The following is a 14543-nucleotide window of genomic DNA, read 5'->3' as shown; positions in this document are numbered from 1 at the left end:
ATATATATATATATATATATATATATATATATATATAGCTTTGAGATACGTCAGTACTCAAACTTTGGTTTGAAGCAAAAAAGTATTTGACAACTTAAAAAGGTACACAGCTGCGTACTTATGGTTCAACAGAACTGTATTGACGTTTAGTCACAGATTTTAAGTCTGTTACTGATGACAGACTACATTATGAAACTAGTTAGTAAGGTAATCTAGGTTACTCAATACTCATTTTAGGCAATGTATTCTGACTTTTTAGATTACTTTTAGATTATTATTTTTTTATCAAACCTGTTTTAAACTTACCATATTGATGTAAAAAAATCAAAGAGAGAAAAAAATATACAATTTTTTTATATAAACATCCTAAAATGCATTAAACATTACATTACACCAGGGTTTCCCCAAACTGGGCTTAATGTAAGAACTGCAATGGGTTTGTGAATTGATAAAAAGCTAATAATTACATCATAAAAATGTAAAACAAAACGAATTGAAACACTAAAAATATAAATATTTACCTGCACATCAATGTGACCATTAACTGACATCAGAGAACTGTAAACATGTGAATGTGTTGTTAAATTATTTGAAATATAAACTTTCTCAGAGATATTTCAAGTAAATATTTTATTTTAAGGGGTTTGGCTGACAAAAACATTTGGGAACAAACATTAATAATCATAAAAACAACAATGACATTACATGCCCAAAGTCTCCCAGGTTTGAAATATTTTTGTCCAGAATCATCAATCACTTAAGGTCACTAGATATGACGAAGAAACAGTGTTTCTCAGCAGTGTTTAGTAACTTACATCAATATTTGTTTCATACATGGTCTAATAGCTTGAGAGGTGCTTTTTCCCCCTTCAAATTCAGAAGCATGGTTTGCAAATTTATTTACACAACATTTGTGAATAGTCAAAGCAAAATGGTATGATAAAGTAGTAGTTTTAGAAAACAAAAAACAAAAAAAGAATTACGGAGACTCAATAAATAATAAATAATTTACTCCCATTGTGTGAATAATACGTAATCATGTGACGCATAAGAAAAGTAACTGTAATCTGATTGAGCATTTTAAAATGTAATGTACTCTAATTACAAGTACTTAATTTTTGGAATCTGATTGCGTAATCCAGCTTATATGTGATTACCAGCACTCTTCACAATATCCCATATGAGCTGCTCGGGAGTGTACAGTAACCGACTATGATTGATTACAATGCTTGTAAATGCTACTATTAAATATTTCTCTGTGAATAACGAACAAATGTGATTTTTTGTGTGTTCCCTTACCAAAAACCTAGGCTAATCATGTATTTTGATACTCACTCGTTATTGTTACTGTTACAATAAAACAGCTGTAACTTTACATAAAAAAAAGTTATTAAAAACAAAATGAAGTCGACTCCTAAAGCGTACACTACAGTTTTATTATGATTTCTGCAGAAACCACAGCGTTTTAGCAGAAGCTCCGGTACCACGATCATTTTTTTTTTAAATAGTCATTGGCATAATGGTCATAATTACAGTACAATAACAATCATCTCCCGTTTTTCAGTTAGTTATTGTGCTTTACTGAGCATCTAACAACAATGGAGAGCAAATAATGACTACGAGTTACAGATTAAAGGGGTCATATGATGCGATTTCAATTTTTCCTTTCTCTTTAGAGTGTTACAAGCTCTTGGTGCATAAAGAAGATCTGTAAAGTTGCAAAGACTAAAGTCTCAAATCCAAAGAGATATTCTTTATAAAAGTTAAGAGTTAGCCACACCTACCTAAAACGGCTCGTTCGAACATGCCCCCACGTTTTGTAAAAATCGACGCGTTTCAAAAAGGCGGGGCATAGAGGAGAAACAATAATGTACAGTATGTGGAAAATAATGTGTTTTTTTTTACTTTAAACCGCATAAACACATTTCATTACACCAAATACACAAAATAATGTTCTTTTTAGCAGCATCATATGACCCCTTTAACAGTTTAAGATCATGAAGTCCGACTGCGCATGTGCTAATTAATCAGGGCTGGTCTTTGATCAAAATTGCGAAACGACACACGTTTTAAAATTGTGTTTTGGTTTCATTTCAAAAGGTTATTAAAATAAATATCAGCATATGCTCGTCGAAAAAAACCACACGGCCGGGCTCGTTAAAGCACACGGTGGGTCCGGAGTAAAAACACACGCATATAAATGCGGAACTGCTCGTTTATAAACGTGTATGCGCGTGTAAATGACCAGTTTATGGTTTTATACTCCCCTACCACGCCTGAATCCGACGATATGGATGTTTGCTAGGAGGTAAACAATGAACAATTTAAAATAATAAAAAACAAACAACAGGAAATGATACCTTGCCAGGCTGCCGTGGGTTAGGTAAGCGGATCACGCAATGCATTAAAGCCGCTGTTTTCGTTATAATATAATCACCACCAGTTCCTCAGTTCAACACAGCGCCTTTGTTTGTATCATAATTCTATGCGACAACAAACGCATATGCGTTTTATTTTCAAATACCTTGTAAACAAGGGCAGGGGTCCTCACTTCTCCCGTCGTCATCAAAACGCCATCTTAGGAGTTTGTGACGTAGGCAGTGTGACCCCTGACCCAGTCGAGATCAGTCTCACCCCCTACCTGTCCTGCTGGAGCTGTTACCATAGTATTACCTCAGGTTCCTCTGTCAGAGTGACACAAGGCTTGATGATACTCTACATGTTCTGAGCCATAGTACAATACCAAATATTCAAAATCATATCTTTTTTTTGTTTTTGTTGAAACAACCTACATTCTAAAATGACAAAATACTGAAATGAAATTGTATAAAAATACATTTATTGAATGCAACTAACTGGATACAGTGTATTTGCCATAAAGCATAAATATAACAGCAAGGGTTTGTAGTATATTATACAAATGAATATCAGATATGTTATGGAGAAGTATTTCATAACTAAAAACATTTTCACAATTGAAACAACTTCATAGTAGCAACTGCACATGCAAATGTGGCGAGCCTTAGATTGAATCAAATGTAATGTGTGTCTTCTGTATGAAGGTCCATCACAGGCTGAGGAAGAGAGGGTTAGAGAACCGTGGCTTCCTGGATCGCTTCAGTCCATCTAGGAGAAAAAAATGTTTACGCAATGATTATGACATTGAAATGGCTAAAAACATGGAGTGTTTCATGACTGAAGGCTCTTTTATACAAATACACTCACCTGTCACAGATCTGGCTGTCGCTCGCTCTGAAGACGTAGTACAGAGTGTTTTTGTGATAAAGTTTAAAATGCAGGGAAGATTCGGGTTTCTCTGTTCGGACAGAAAATCCCAGAAGAGGTTGACTTTCCAAAGCTGCTACGTCCTGCATACAATAAATACAAGTAGTGTAAAAATGCTAAATAAATAAAATAGTGTAAAAAATACATTTATCGAGTGCAATGAGCTGGTTACATAATTTGATAAATAATAAAATATGTGGTTATAAAGCAGAAATTTAACAGCATCACTTCACAACATGCAAGTTGATATATATATATATATATATATATATACATACATGTGTATATATACATATATATAATAATAACTATTATAACTAAACTGAAGAGCTGCTCACTCGTGTGCTGTATGTTTGATAACAGAAACCTGAGCACATTAACACATGATTGCCCTCATTTACACATCAATGGCTATTTCTGTTTAGAACCTAGACCCACCCAGTCACTATCACTGATACTATCACTCCACAACAGCAGAGGCTCCAGCAATAAGAAGTAGCATTTGCATCCTGATCATTTCAATCTGACCTCAAAGTCTACAGAAAATTAAAGATGGACTCTATTTACTTATTTTAAATTGCCCCGTTTATATGTTCATACCTCACTGGCAGCATAAGTGTACAGAACTTTGTTCATGATGACAAACCAGAACCGTTTCCACTGTTTTCTGTTGGCCTTCGCCCTCTCCAGGTAGCCGCTCATTGAGGATCCGTCTGTGTTAGCCGAAACCTAAAATTAATGAATGGATTCAATTTATTGACATCTACACTACCGGTCGAAAGTTTAAATCTTGACATTGAAGAAGTATCTTTTGCTCATCAAGGCTGCATCTATTTGATCAAAAATCCAGCAAAAACTGTAATATTGTGATTTTTTTTTTTTTTTTGTGCAAATTTAAAATAACTTTTCTATTTTTATGTTAAAATGTAATTTATTCCTGTGATCCAAAGCTGAATTTTCAGCATCATTTTTGATTAACTGTACAAGAGGCAGCACGAGACAATCTTCAATGGCTGGAGCAAGACAAACCTCAACAGACTGTAAACCTGAAACTGGCTTTATGATATTAGGTTAGATTCAGTCAGCTTTGACTGGCATATGAAAGACAGTTCTTTGGATCATCACCTCTTTAAGGGCTGCTGGTATTTTCTTCTGCTTTCTGAAGGGATAGGCACCAGGCGACTTGCCTGTCGGTGACAGAGGTGTATTACTGGGTACTTGGTCACCTAATATTAGTAAAAACACACACACACACACACACTCTTATTTAATACAAAGCAATTCAAATATATAGATCGAGGCTTCAAGCAGACAGAGTTTCTGTGTGAGTGTGTTTGCGTCATGAACCTGAACTATTTTGCTGCAAAGCGGAGAAGCAGAGATCGCAAACTCGCGCGAGGTGATTCTTCAGGTATTTCAGCGGCTGTTTGTTAGTTGAACAGGCCTGACACACAACCTATACAGTCAGCTTTGACTGGCATATGAAAGACAGTTCTTTGGATCATCACCTCTTTAAGGGCTGCTGGTATTTTCTTCTGCTTTCTGAAGGGATAGGCACCAGGCGACTTGCCTGTCGGTGACAGAGGTGTATTACTGGGTACTTGGTCACCTAATATTAGTAAAAACACACACACACTCTTATTGAATACAAAGCAATTCAAATATATAGATCGAGGCTTCAAGCAGACAGAGTTTCTGTGTGAGTGTGTTTGCGTCATGAACCTGAACTATTTTGCTGCAAAGCGGAGAAGCAGAGATCACAAACTCGCGCGAGGTGATTCTTCAGATAAAGGTTCCAACAAAAGGTTTTCACAGTGATGCCACAGAAGCAGCATTTTTGATTCCCCAAAGAACCTTTCAATGAACAAGTTCATACCAGAGAACTAAGATGTCACAAGAATTACAGAGAGAAAGAGAGTGAGACTTTGACATTTTCTGAAGAAGAAGCTTGCTTGTGTAAAACAACGCTTTGCTACAGTGGCTATAGTGTTGTTGGTGCTGTCATTGCTGTACGATGTTTTGAGCAAATTTTTAGCATATCTAAAAACTATGTTTGAGCAATTTAGCAATATCAATTTTTGAATTCATAAACAATTTCAGCTGAACGGAAAGCAGCTCTTCAGAAAATAACAGTGTCATTATACAGTAATGTACTGAATTAGCTATCACGTCATTCACGCTCATGAAAATAAAGGTTCCAAAAACAGGTTTTCATAATGATGCCATAAAATAACCAATTTTTGGTTCCCTAAATAATCTTTTAATGGACAGTTCTTAAAATAACCTTAGTTTTTCACAATGCGAAGAATGTTTTAATAGTCTAAAGAACCTTTCACTATCTTTCACTATAAAGAACCTTTTGTGGAATGGAAAGGTTGCATAGATGTTAAAGGTTCTTCATGGAACCATCAACGCCAATAAAGAACCTTTATTTTTAAGAGGAACTCTTTAGAATTTCAAATGCCATTTTTCTGTTGTTGTCTTTACAATACTTCATGTTTATTATCTTTGCTTCCCTCTCTCTATATGTCACATGCCATGTAAATCCAACTCCAAGTTTGAGGAACTCTGCAAACAATTGGCAGTGATAAAGATCACCCATGAGAACAAAGACTAAGTGCTCTGGCTCATCGCTGGGAATGTCAAAACATGCCGGCAAAACATACATTCCCCTTCGCCCCCCAGGAACAATCCCTCTCTCTCTTTTCCCCTGCCTGGCTGACAAGTTGCGCATCTCTCATTTTTCTCACATCAGCTTCACCATTCTCTGGTTACTTCTGTATGCTTGGCTTTTCACAGCTCATGGCTGTTTTGATTTCTGGCACCTATCGTTCAGCCGCTAAATTATTTTTTTATTTTTTTGCCAAATCTCAGCACAGATTGAGACACTGTTGAGATCTTCAACAGACAGATAGACACATAGTGGTTTTACACTGACTTATTCAAATATCGCCATTTTATTCTCATATTTTCTAAAACAAACTGAGATGTAAAGTGAGAAGAACAATGTTTTCTGAAGAAAATGTGAGTGGTACTTGTGCATTGGTATACAACACAGTGACTGTGTTGTTAGTGGTGGTCAAGGCATTGTTGTACAATGTTTTGAGTAGTGTTGGGGAAAGTTACTTTTAAAAGTAGTGCATTACAATAGTGTTACTCCCTAAAAAGTAACTAATTGTTTTAGCTACTTGTTATGAAAAGTAATGTGTTACATTACTTTTTTTCTCATCTGGGCTGAGCTTGCTTGTTTGTTTTTAATATAAAAAGTTCTATTTTTGGCAAATGTAAGAGCCCATCAAACCAAAAGTGAAAGGAATAAGCCTCAGGCTGAAGGAAATGTAAATTCACATCTGTACAGTAGAGGCCGCCGCTCGAACTGATTGCATGCAGAATAGGATGCAGGAGAAGAAAGTTCAACAGTCTTCAGCAATTAAAAAAAAGAAATAAACAAGTGTTTATCTAAGGTCATTTTTGCTGATTAGTAAGGTTGAATTGGATCATCGAAGGTCAGCAGCAAAGACATTGCATAATGAAATGGGATTAAATACATAAAGGATATTTGTGTTATTTAACATGTTTAATTATTGCAGGTTTGCATCATATTCTGAGTTTGCATTATTTTGAGGAATACTGAATCTGTTTTTGTGCAGGTCAGATTGAGTAAATGCATGTTCACGTTTAGTGTAGAACTACAGTAACATCATGTTCACACAGCGCACACGACGCCTCTGAACTCACGCGCTGTCAGTCAATACATGGGAAAACAAAGTAACTGGCGTATTTCCTCATCCAAATTTGTGGAGAATTTTTTTCTGCCTACAGTCCCACCTCAGTGAAAACACCTCTCGTTATTCAGGTTTTTCAGATGCTTCAGGAACCACAAAAATTTAATTATACATTGATCAGAGTGCATTTTTCACCTTCCGAAAATGCTTGAAAAAAGACATAACGTTTGCTTTGATAAAACAAACACTACTCAAAGTACTAAAATTATGGATTTACATATCACACGTCACATATTACTCGTCTTTTAGACCGTTTGATTAACTGTACAGGAGGCAGCACAAGACAGCTGTCGATGGCTGGAGCGAGACAAACCTCAACAGACTGTATACCTGGATCTGGCTTTATGATAACAGGTTAGATTCAGTCAGCTTTGACTGGCATATGAAAGACAGTTTTTTGGATCATCACCTCTTTAAGGGCTGCTGGTATTTTCTTCTGCTTTCTGAAGGGATAGGCACCAGGCGACTTGCCTGTCGGTGACAGAGGTGTATTACTGGGTACTTGGTCACCTAATATTAGTAAAAACACACACACACACACACACTCTTATTTAATACAAAGCAATTCAAATATATAGATCGAGGCTTCAAGCAGACAGAGTTTCTGTGTGAGTGTGTTTGCGTCATGAACCTGAACTATTTTGCTGCAAAGCGGAGAAGCAGAGATCGCAAACTCGCGCGAGGTGATTCTTCAGGTATTTCAGCGGCTGTTTGTTAGTTGAACAGGCCTGACACACAACCTATACATGCCATAGATAGATAGAAATAGTCAGATAGATAGATAGATAGATAGATAGACAGATAGATAGATAGATATAGTCAGATCATAGATAGATAGATAGATAGATAGAAATAGTCAGATAGATAGATAGAAATAGTCAGATAGATAGATAGATAGATATAGTCAGATCATAGATAGATAGATAGACAGTATTTCATGTTCCAGCATGTAGCTAAGTATTACTAGCATGCTTTTAGCATGTTTGAACCTATAGTTAAGGGTTAACACTTTTTGGCTAGCTTGTTACTAGCATGTTTCTTGAAGTTGTTACCATTACCTAACACGTGTTTAAGCACGTTTTCATACATGTTTCATACATGTTTTAGCTTGTTTCTAGATCTTGTTAGCAGGTTTTTGCATGTTAATGCATGTTTTTGTTTCTGTTGGTAGCATGTTTTACCATGTAATATGTGTTATTTAATATGTATTAGCATGTTGCTAACGTTATTGTACAATGTAGCCTATAGAGGGCCGCAGTGATGTCATTTTTGTCAACGCCGGCATTGCTAACCTGAAAGTTAGCATCACCGTTTCCCTCAACAAAAAGTCAATGGGATTTTCCATTGCCTTTCGGATAATTGCAGAAAATAAGCTCTGTGACCAACAAAAGTTTATGATTCTTGTTAATATATGATTATATGAGTGTTAATGTGTGTTAATATCAGGTGTGAATGGGGTCTTTGTTAAGGGAAATCTTCTCACCTTCCCACAGGCTCTGCAATGGTGGCGTCTCCAGGTGAGGGTGAACTCACAGGTGCAGATCATGCACATAGTGGCCCTCAGGTCCGGGATCCATATCGGGGCTTTGGATCCCAGCTGGGCCCCGCTGTCTGGAACATCTTGGGTTGCCTGAAATATTGCAAGTTGACAACAAAATTGCGCACTTGAAGCATTATGATGATACAGGTCATTTCAATCAGTCAGTTTACCATCTCAGGGTTTCTGACTGAGGTGAAGGTGGTCTCTTTCTTGGTGTAATCGTCGATTGCGGTGGAAATGGCCTGAAGCCACTCATCTCGACATGCAGCAGAGCTTTGAGGATAAAACCACGAGAGTGTATCAATCAGAAACATACACATTCAATTGTATGGATTTCATGTTACGGTGCATGAAATGTCAATGATGAATAATAAGAATTTGGACCCCAAATTTATTCACCCTGATGTAATTTGTATAACTTTCTTCTGTGGAATAGAATATATTTGATTTTAATATGTCTGTTTTTTTGTCCATACAATGATGTTTTGGACACTAATGACTTTCAAGTTTCACTGTATGGGCAAAGACGATTAAATATATATAAACATAGTTAAATTTTCCCCTGAAGACAGTCAGTCATGTAGGTTTGGAGCGATGAGGCTCAGAAAATTATGACAATTTTAATTTTGGGGTGAACTATCCCTTTAAGGACTAATTAATAAACAAGACAAAAATGAGGACCACATCCTACATACTTAATATTTTGGCATTTCATGGACAGATTCTCACCTGGCAGATAGAATAAAAGATCGTTCAACACTCTCAATGTTTAGCTCATTCTGATACCCCTCCTGACTAGGCTTACTGACCTGAGGATAATACAGTAATAGAAAATATGACATTTTGAAATGTGTGTAAATATGCAAAAATATGTTTAAAATGGAAAAAAAAAATAGCTGTGACAATTTCAGCAATAAAAATCTCACCTCCATCTCAGCCAATGACAGTATGTTGTTCAGTTTGAAATTACCCGTTGCTACTGGCGTGGTATACAGAAGACTATCATTTAACTGTTCACAAAGAAATAAGAAATACATTTTTCTCAAGCAAGAAAAACAAAGGGATATGTGAGGGTGGTTTTAAGTCAGAAAACGTCACTTATTTTAGGCTCAATATTAGGGAAAAACATAAAAACATATCTACAAAAACAAAACTAACAAAAGTCACCATAGAAACAACAAACAAAAAAATAAACAAAAGCCAACATAAAAACAACAAACATTTACCATAAAATCAACAAACAAAACTCAACATTAAACAAACAAAAGTCAACATTAAATGAAAAAACAAACAATAAATATAAAATAAAACAACAAAACCCGACATAAAATCAACAAACAACCAAACAATAAATCAAAATTTAAAGACATAAAACCAACAAATAAAACAAACAAACAAAACCAACAAGTCAACATAAAAATCAACAAAAAACAAACAAAATCAAACAAGTCAGCATAAAATAAAAAAAGAAACAATAAACATAAAACCAAACAACAAAAGTCAACATAAAATCAACAAACAACAAAACAAACAATAAACATAATATCAACAATCAAAATTAACTAAAGTCTACATAAAAATCATTAAGTCAAATAAAACCAAAAACATCAAACTCAAACAAACCCAACAAAAGTCAAATAAATAAATAAATAAAATCAAACAAAACCAACAAGTCAACATAAAATCAACAAACTAAACCAAAAATCCAACAAAATCAAACAAAACCAACCAAAGTCAACATAGTATCAAAATGATAAAACATAAATGTTTTGTTATTTTATTTTGCAAAAATAACCAAGGGCATGAAAAAATCTATTAACCAATAATACCATACCCTAACATCCATGAATTATGTCTCATTACAGAAGATGCATTGTGAATATTGTTTCATGTCATGTTTAATCAAACCAAATGAGCAGTGAGACGGCTGTCACTTACTAAGAATAACATTCGAGGCTGCATCCCCTTCCTGGAGAGCTTCATCAAGATCCCTTCCTTTAACAAAACCTAAGAAAACATACATGAATATATTACAAAAGCATTTCCGGTTACAAACAGTTCAACAGGAGTTAACGCTTGTGAACGTACCCGTCCTGGTTGAACGATCACGTGATGCCCAGTGAGGCGGCACTGAACCTCGTACAGCTTCTGGCAGTTATCCTGCGTGAAAACCACATTTCATATTCCTCAAGATTTTACATAAAAGCATAAGCTATTGTATGTGTAGCTTTTTTTAAATCTAAAAAACGGATTCTGAATTACCTCGTGTCTTACGATTTCATTTGCATGATTAGCCACCTCCTTTACTATCATCAGGGCAGCTGTAAAGACATATAAAGATATTATTTATATATCATGTAATAGAAGACTGAGATTTGCTGTGTGCCTAATAACAAAATATTTCAAAACCATTTATTTTCACCTTCTGCATCTTTGTAGTCTGGCGATTCTTCATCTAGATTGTTCAAATAACCTAAAGAAAAATGATAAAGGTGTATATTAAAAAATCTGAAATGTATAAATATATAAAATGAACACTATGAATAATAAACAATTAGAAGTTGGCATTAAGCCATTTTACTAGCTGATTTTTTTTACCACATTTCCACTCATAAGCTCTTTTTTATGTTTTGTTTTCTCAGTAAACGTAGCTACGTGTTGCAAGTGCAGATTGTTTCCATGATAACGAATGTATAAATATATAAAATGAACACTATGAATAATAAACAATTAGAAGTTGGCATTAAGCCATTTTACTAGCTGATTTTTTTTTACTACATTTCCACTCATAAGCTCTTTTTTATGTTTTGTTTTCTCAGTAAACGTGCCTTTAGTTTCTAACAATTTCATAAAGTTGACTAATGCAAGTATGAAGAGCTAGAATAATCCTGTTTGAAAACACTTATGTAATCAGTGCATTTGCATTATTACATACATTGCTCACATTTTTTGCAGCATTAAGCCTGAACTGCTTACACAACACAAAACACGCAGGAACATGCAGCTCAGACTTCTGCTTTCTCTGTGAAGCTGATTAGGTGTTTACTGTGCTAAAACTAATGCATATAACTGACATATACAAAAAAAAAATGCTCTTGTGTTCAGATCAATTATCTCTCTGCCCTACCCTAGCAACTCTACGGCAATGTGCTCAAACCATCTAAGCCACCTTTATGAAAACTTAGCAACCACCCAATACACTAGAAACTGCACTGCAATGAACAGAAACCATTTAGAACACGTTAGCTATACCCTGGCAACTGCACAGTGCTAAAACACACAGAACACCTTAGCAACCACCCACAATACCCTAGCAACTGTAATGCATTAGAAACCATACAGAACACCTTGGCAACTGTAATGTGTTAAAAAGTACTTAGAACACCTTAGCAACTGCCTAGCAACACCCTGGCAACCACTCACAATACCTTAGCAACTGCAATGTGTTCAAAACAACTACTCCGAACACATTAGCAACCACATAGCAACACCCTGGCAACCACCCACAATGCCCTGGTAACTGCAATGTTCTAAAAACACCTTATTAAAACCTAGCAACCACCCAAAACCCTAGAAACTCCACTGCCATCAACAAAAACCATTAAGAACACCTTAGCAACACCCTAGCGACTACCCACAATATTCTGGTAACTGAAATGCGTTAAAAACTACTAAGAGCACCTTAGCAGCTGCATAACAACACCCTGGCAACCACCCACAATACCTTAGCAACTGCAATGTGTTAAAAACTACTCAAAACACATTAGCAACCACATAGCAACACCCTGGCAACTAGTGATGGGCAAATGAAGCCTCGTGAAGCACTGAGGCTTTCCTCTGACTGTTTCGGGAAAAGATTCAAAGCTTCGAGTGTCGAAAACAGCGCCATCTGGTGGTTAGTAAAAAAAAGCAGCCAAAAGCCTGTGAAAGACGCTCAGTAGGACAAAGCATCCACCACACATTCCATAGATCGATTCAAGTTACATGCACAAATAAAAGCCTAACAGTGTGTGTGTTTGTTTTTGTTGAATTTCTGTGTCTGATAAATTAATTTACCCATTAAACTTTGCAATTTAATACCAGTACGAATATCAATATGATGTAATAGAAGAATAACATACACATATGAATTGCATATGACAAATATAAAATTTTCCTGAAATAATTAGTATTCTTCATATTACTTGTATGACTGGGTATCTAAAATGTAACTGAATAAGTTCGAATTAGAACTTAGGCCTATTTGTAAAGTAAGATCTGGAGGATCGAACATTTCGACACGCAAAGTGAATTGCACACGTGACTGGACAGAAAGTGAAGCTTTGTTTGACATTGGTCACATGATTTCTATGTTAACAACACAAGCTTCGAATCGGGGCTTCATCTGGCACGCCCATTTATTCTCGACACAAGCTCCAATGCCTCAGTTCAAATGTCACATCACTACTGGCAACCACCCACAGTAACAAAAACTACTTAGAACACCTTAGCAAACACATAGCAACACCCTGGCAACCACCCACAATACCCTGGTAACTGTAATGTGTTAAAACATCCAAGCCACCTTTATGAAAACCTAGCAACACCCTGGTAACCACCCACAATACCCTGGTAACTGTAATGTGTTAAAACATCCAAGCCACCTTTATGAAAACCTAGCAACACCCTGGTAACCACCCACAATACCCTGGTAACTGTAATGTGTTAAAAAAAAAAAACCTACTCAGAACACCTTAGCAACCACATAACAACACCCTGGTAACCACCCACAATACCCTGGTAACTGTGTAATGTGTTAAAAAACTACTCAGAACACCTTAGCAACCACATAGCAACACCCTGGCATCCACCCACAATACCCTGGTAACTGTAATGTGTTAAAAAAACTACTCAGAACACCTTAGCAACCACATAGCAACACTCTGGTAACCACCCACAATACCCTGGTAACTGTAATGTGTTAAAAAACTACTCAGAACACCTTAGCAACCACATAACAACACCCTGGCATCCACCCACAATACCCTGGTAACTGTAATGTGTTAAAAAAAACTACTCAGAACACCTTAGCAATTGCATAGCAACACCCTGGCAACCACCTACTGTACTGCAATGTGCTAAAACATCCAAGCCACCTTTATTAAAAACTAGCAATCACCCAAGGCCCTAGAAACTGCACTGCAATGAACAAAAAACATTTAGAACACCCTAGCAACACCCTGGCAATCACCCATAATACATAATAGCAACTGCACTGCAACACTCAAAACACCTTAGCAACACGCTAGCATTGTGGCATTATTTTTTTTATTGGAAAACACTCATTCATTTTCTTCATGAACTCCTAAGTGAATCCTCACTGGTCAGGAGAAGCTGATACTGTGGAATCCTCTGGATGGGTTTCAGCATGTAATGTTTCACTGCCAGGTTTGCACAGCATGGATGGCTCTGTATCAATGAGAGAGAAAGAGAAAGACAGATGATGGCCAGAGGGGCATTTTAGGGGAGTTTTTAAGAATGTAAAAAAATAAAGAAAAAACAAAACAACCCAACAGACTATTCACATCACTACAAAGATTGCCATTCACACAAACTAGAGCATCTAGGTTACTACTGTCTGACATGAACTGACAAAACAGGTCGGAGTGGTTCTGTTACCTCAAACTCTTGGACGGCTTTGGCAAACGCTGTGTTTTTCCGGCACTGCTCTTCTAGAAGGGCCACATTCTTGTCGAACTCACGAATATAAGTGGAGTACATTTTAAGATACGGGCCCTTCTTCACAAATATGTCCGCTACACTGCAATGCTCATTCCTGTTTGAACAAGGGAATTTCTATAAATAGTTCACATAAAAATACTCTCTGGTATAATTTATTTGCCCTCATGTTGTTCCAAAACCCGCATGACATTCTTTCATCCGTGGAACACAAA

At 36.2% G+C, this 14543-nt stretch overlaps 3 protein-coding genes across 4 annotated transcripts in view; all 3 read right to left on the bottom strand.

Moving 5' to 3' along the window:
• Window positions 1-2616, bottom strand: part of LOC107709953 (hypermethylated in cancer 2 protein-like) — a 5769-nt gene extending 3153 nt beyond the window's left edge. For both annotated transcript variants that reach the window (XM_016514624.1, XM_016514625.1), the window contains exon 1: window positions 2525-2616. The gene's annotated coding sequence lies outside the window, so the exon portion shown is untranslated. The remainder of the gene's footprint in view (window positions 1-2524) is intronic.
• Window positions 2617-2861: 245 nt separating this feature from the next.
• Window positions 2862-4732, bottom strand: LOC107709952 (FYVE, RhoGEF and PH domain-containing protein 6-like). Its single transcript, XM_016514623.1, has 5 exons — window positions 4633-4732; window positions 4411-4511; window positions 3886-4014; window positions 3226-3368; window positions 2862-3126 (listed from the first exon to the last, which is right to left on the bottom strand). Exons 3-5 carry the CDS (start codon window positions 3985-3987, stop codon window positions 3090-3092), a joined length of 282 nt encoding a protein of 93 aa, XP_016370109.1. The 5' UTR covers window positions 3988-4014; window positions 4411-4511; window positions 4633-4732; the 3' UTR covers window positions 2862-3089.
• A 2699-nt stretch (window positions 4733-7431) lies between these two features.
• On the bottom strand, window positions 7432-14450 carry LOC107709937 (FYVE, RhoGEF and PH domain-containing protein 6-like). Its single transcript, XM_016514607.1, has 12 exons — window positions 14269-14450; window positions 13971-14058; window positions 11033-11083; window positions 10873-10931; window positions 10699-10770; window positions 10549-10617; window positions 9537-9620; window positions 9340-9419; window positions 8781-8883; window positions 8554-8700; window positions 7702-7810; window positions 7432-7580 (listed from the first exon to the last, which is right to left on the bottom strand). Exons 1-12 carry the CDS (start codon window positions 14368-14370, stop codon window positions 7432-7434), a joined length of 1113 nt encoding a protein of 370 aa, XP_016370093.1. The 5' UTR covers window positions 14371-14450.
• Window positions 14451-14543: the final 93 nt, after the last annotated feature.

This window comes from Sinocyclocheilus rhinocerous, unplaced genomic scaffold, assembly GCF_001515625.1.
Source record: "Sinocyclocheilus rhinocerous isolate Xijiao unplaced genomic scaffold, SAMN03320098_v1.1 scaffold2792, whole genome shotgun sequence".
Classification (NCBI taxonomy): Eukaryota; Metazoa; Chordata; class Actinopteri; order Cypriniformes; family Cyprinidae; genus Sinocyclocheilus; species Sinocyclocheilus rhinocerous.
Note: the sequence above shows the minus strand (reverse complement) of the source record. Positions and strands in the feature narration are given on the sequence as shown.

Coding starts and splice junctions, on each gene's coding strand:
- LOC107709952 (XM_016514623.1), bottom strand. CDS start 3,987: ATGAGCGGCTACCTGGAGAGGGCGAAGGCCAACAGAAAACAGTGGAAA. Junction 3,369..3,885: donor ACACTTATGCTGCCAGTGAG/GTATGAACATAT, acceptor TATTGTATGCAG/GACGTAGCAGCTTTGGAAAG. Junction 3,127..3,225: donor GACAGCCAGATCTGTGACAG/GTGAGTGTATTT, acceptor TTTTTCTCCTAG/ATGGACTGAAGCGATCCAGG.
- LOC107709937 (XM_016514607.1), bottom strand. CDS start 14,370: ATGTACTCCACTTATATTCGTGAGTTCGACAAGAATGTGGCCCTTCTA. Junction 14,059..14,268: donor AAGCCGTCCAAGAGTTTGAG/GTAACAGAACCA, acceptor TCATTGATACAG/AGCCATCCATGCTGTGCAAA. Junction 10,771..10,872: donor ATGAAATCGTAAGACACGAG/GTAATTCAGAAT, acceptor GTTTTCACGCAG/GATAACTGCCAGAAGCTGTA.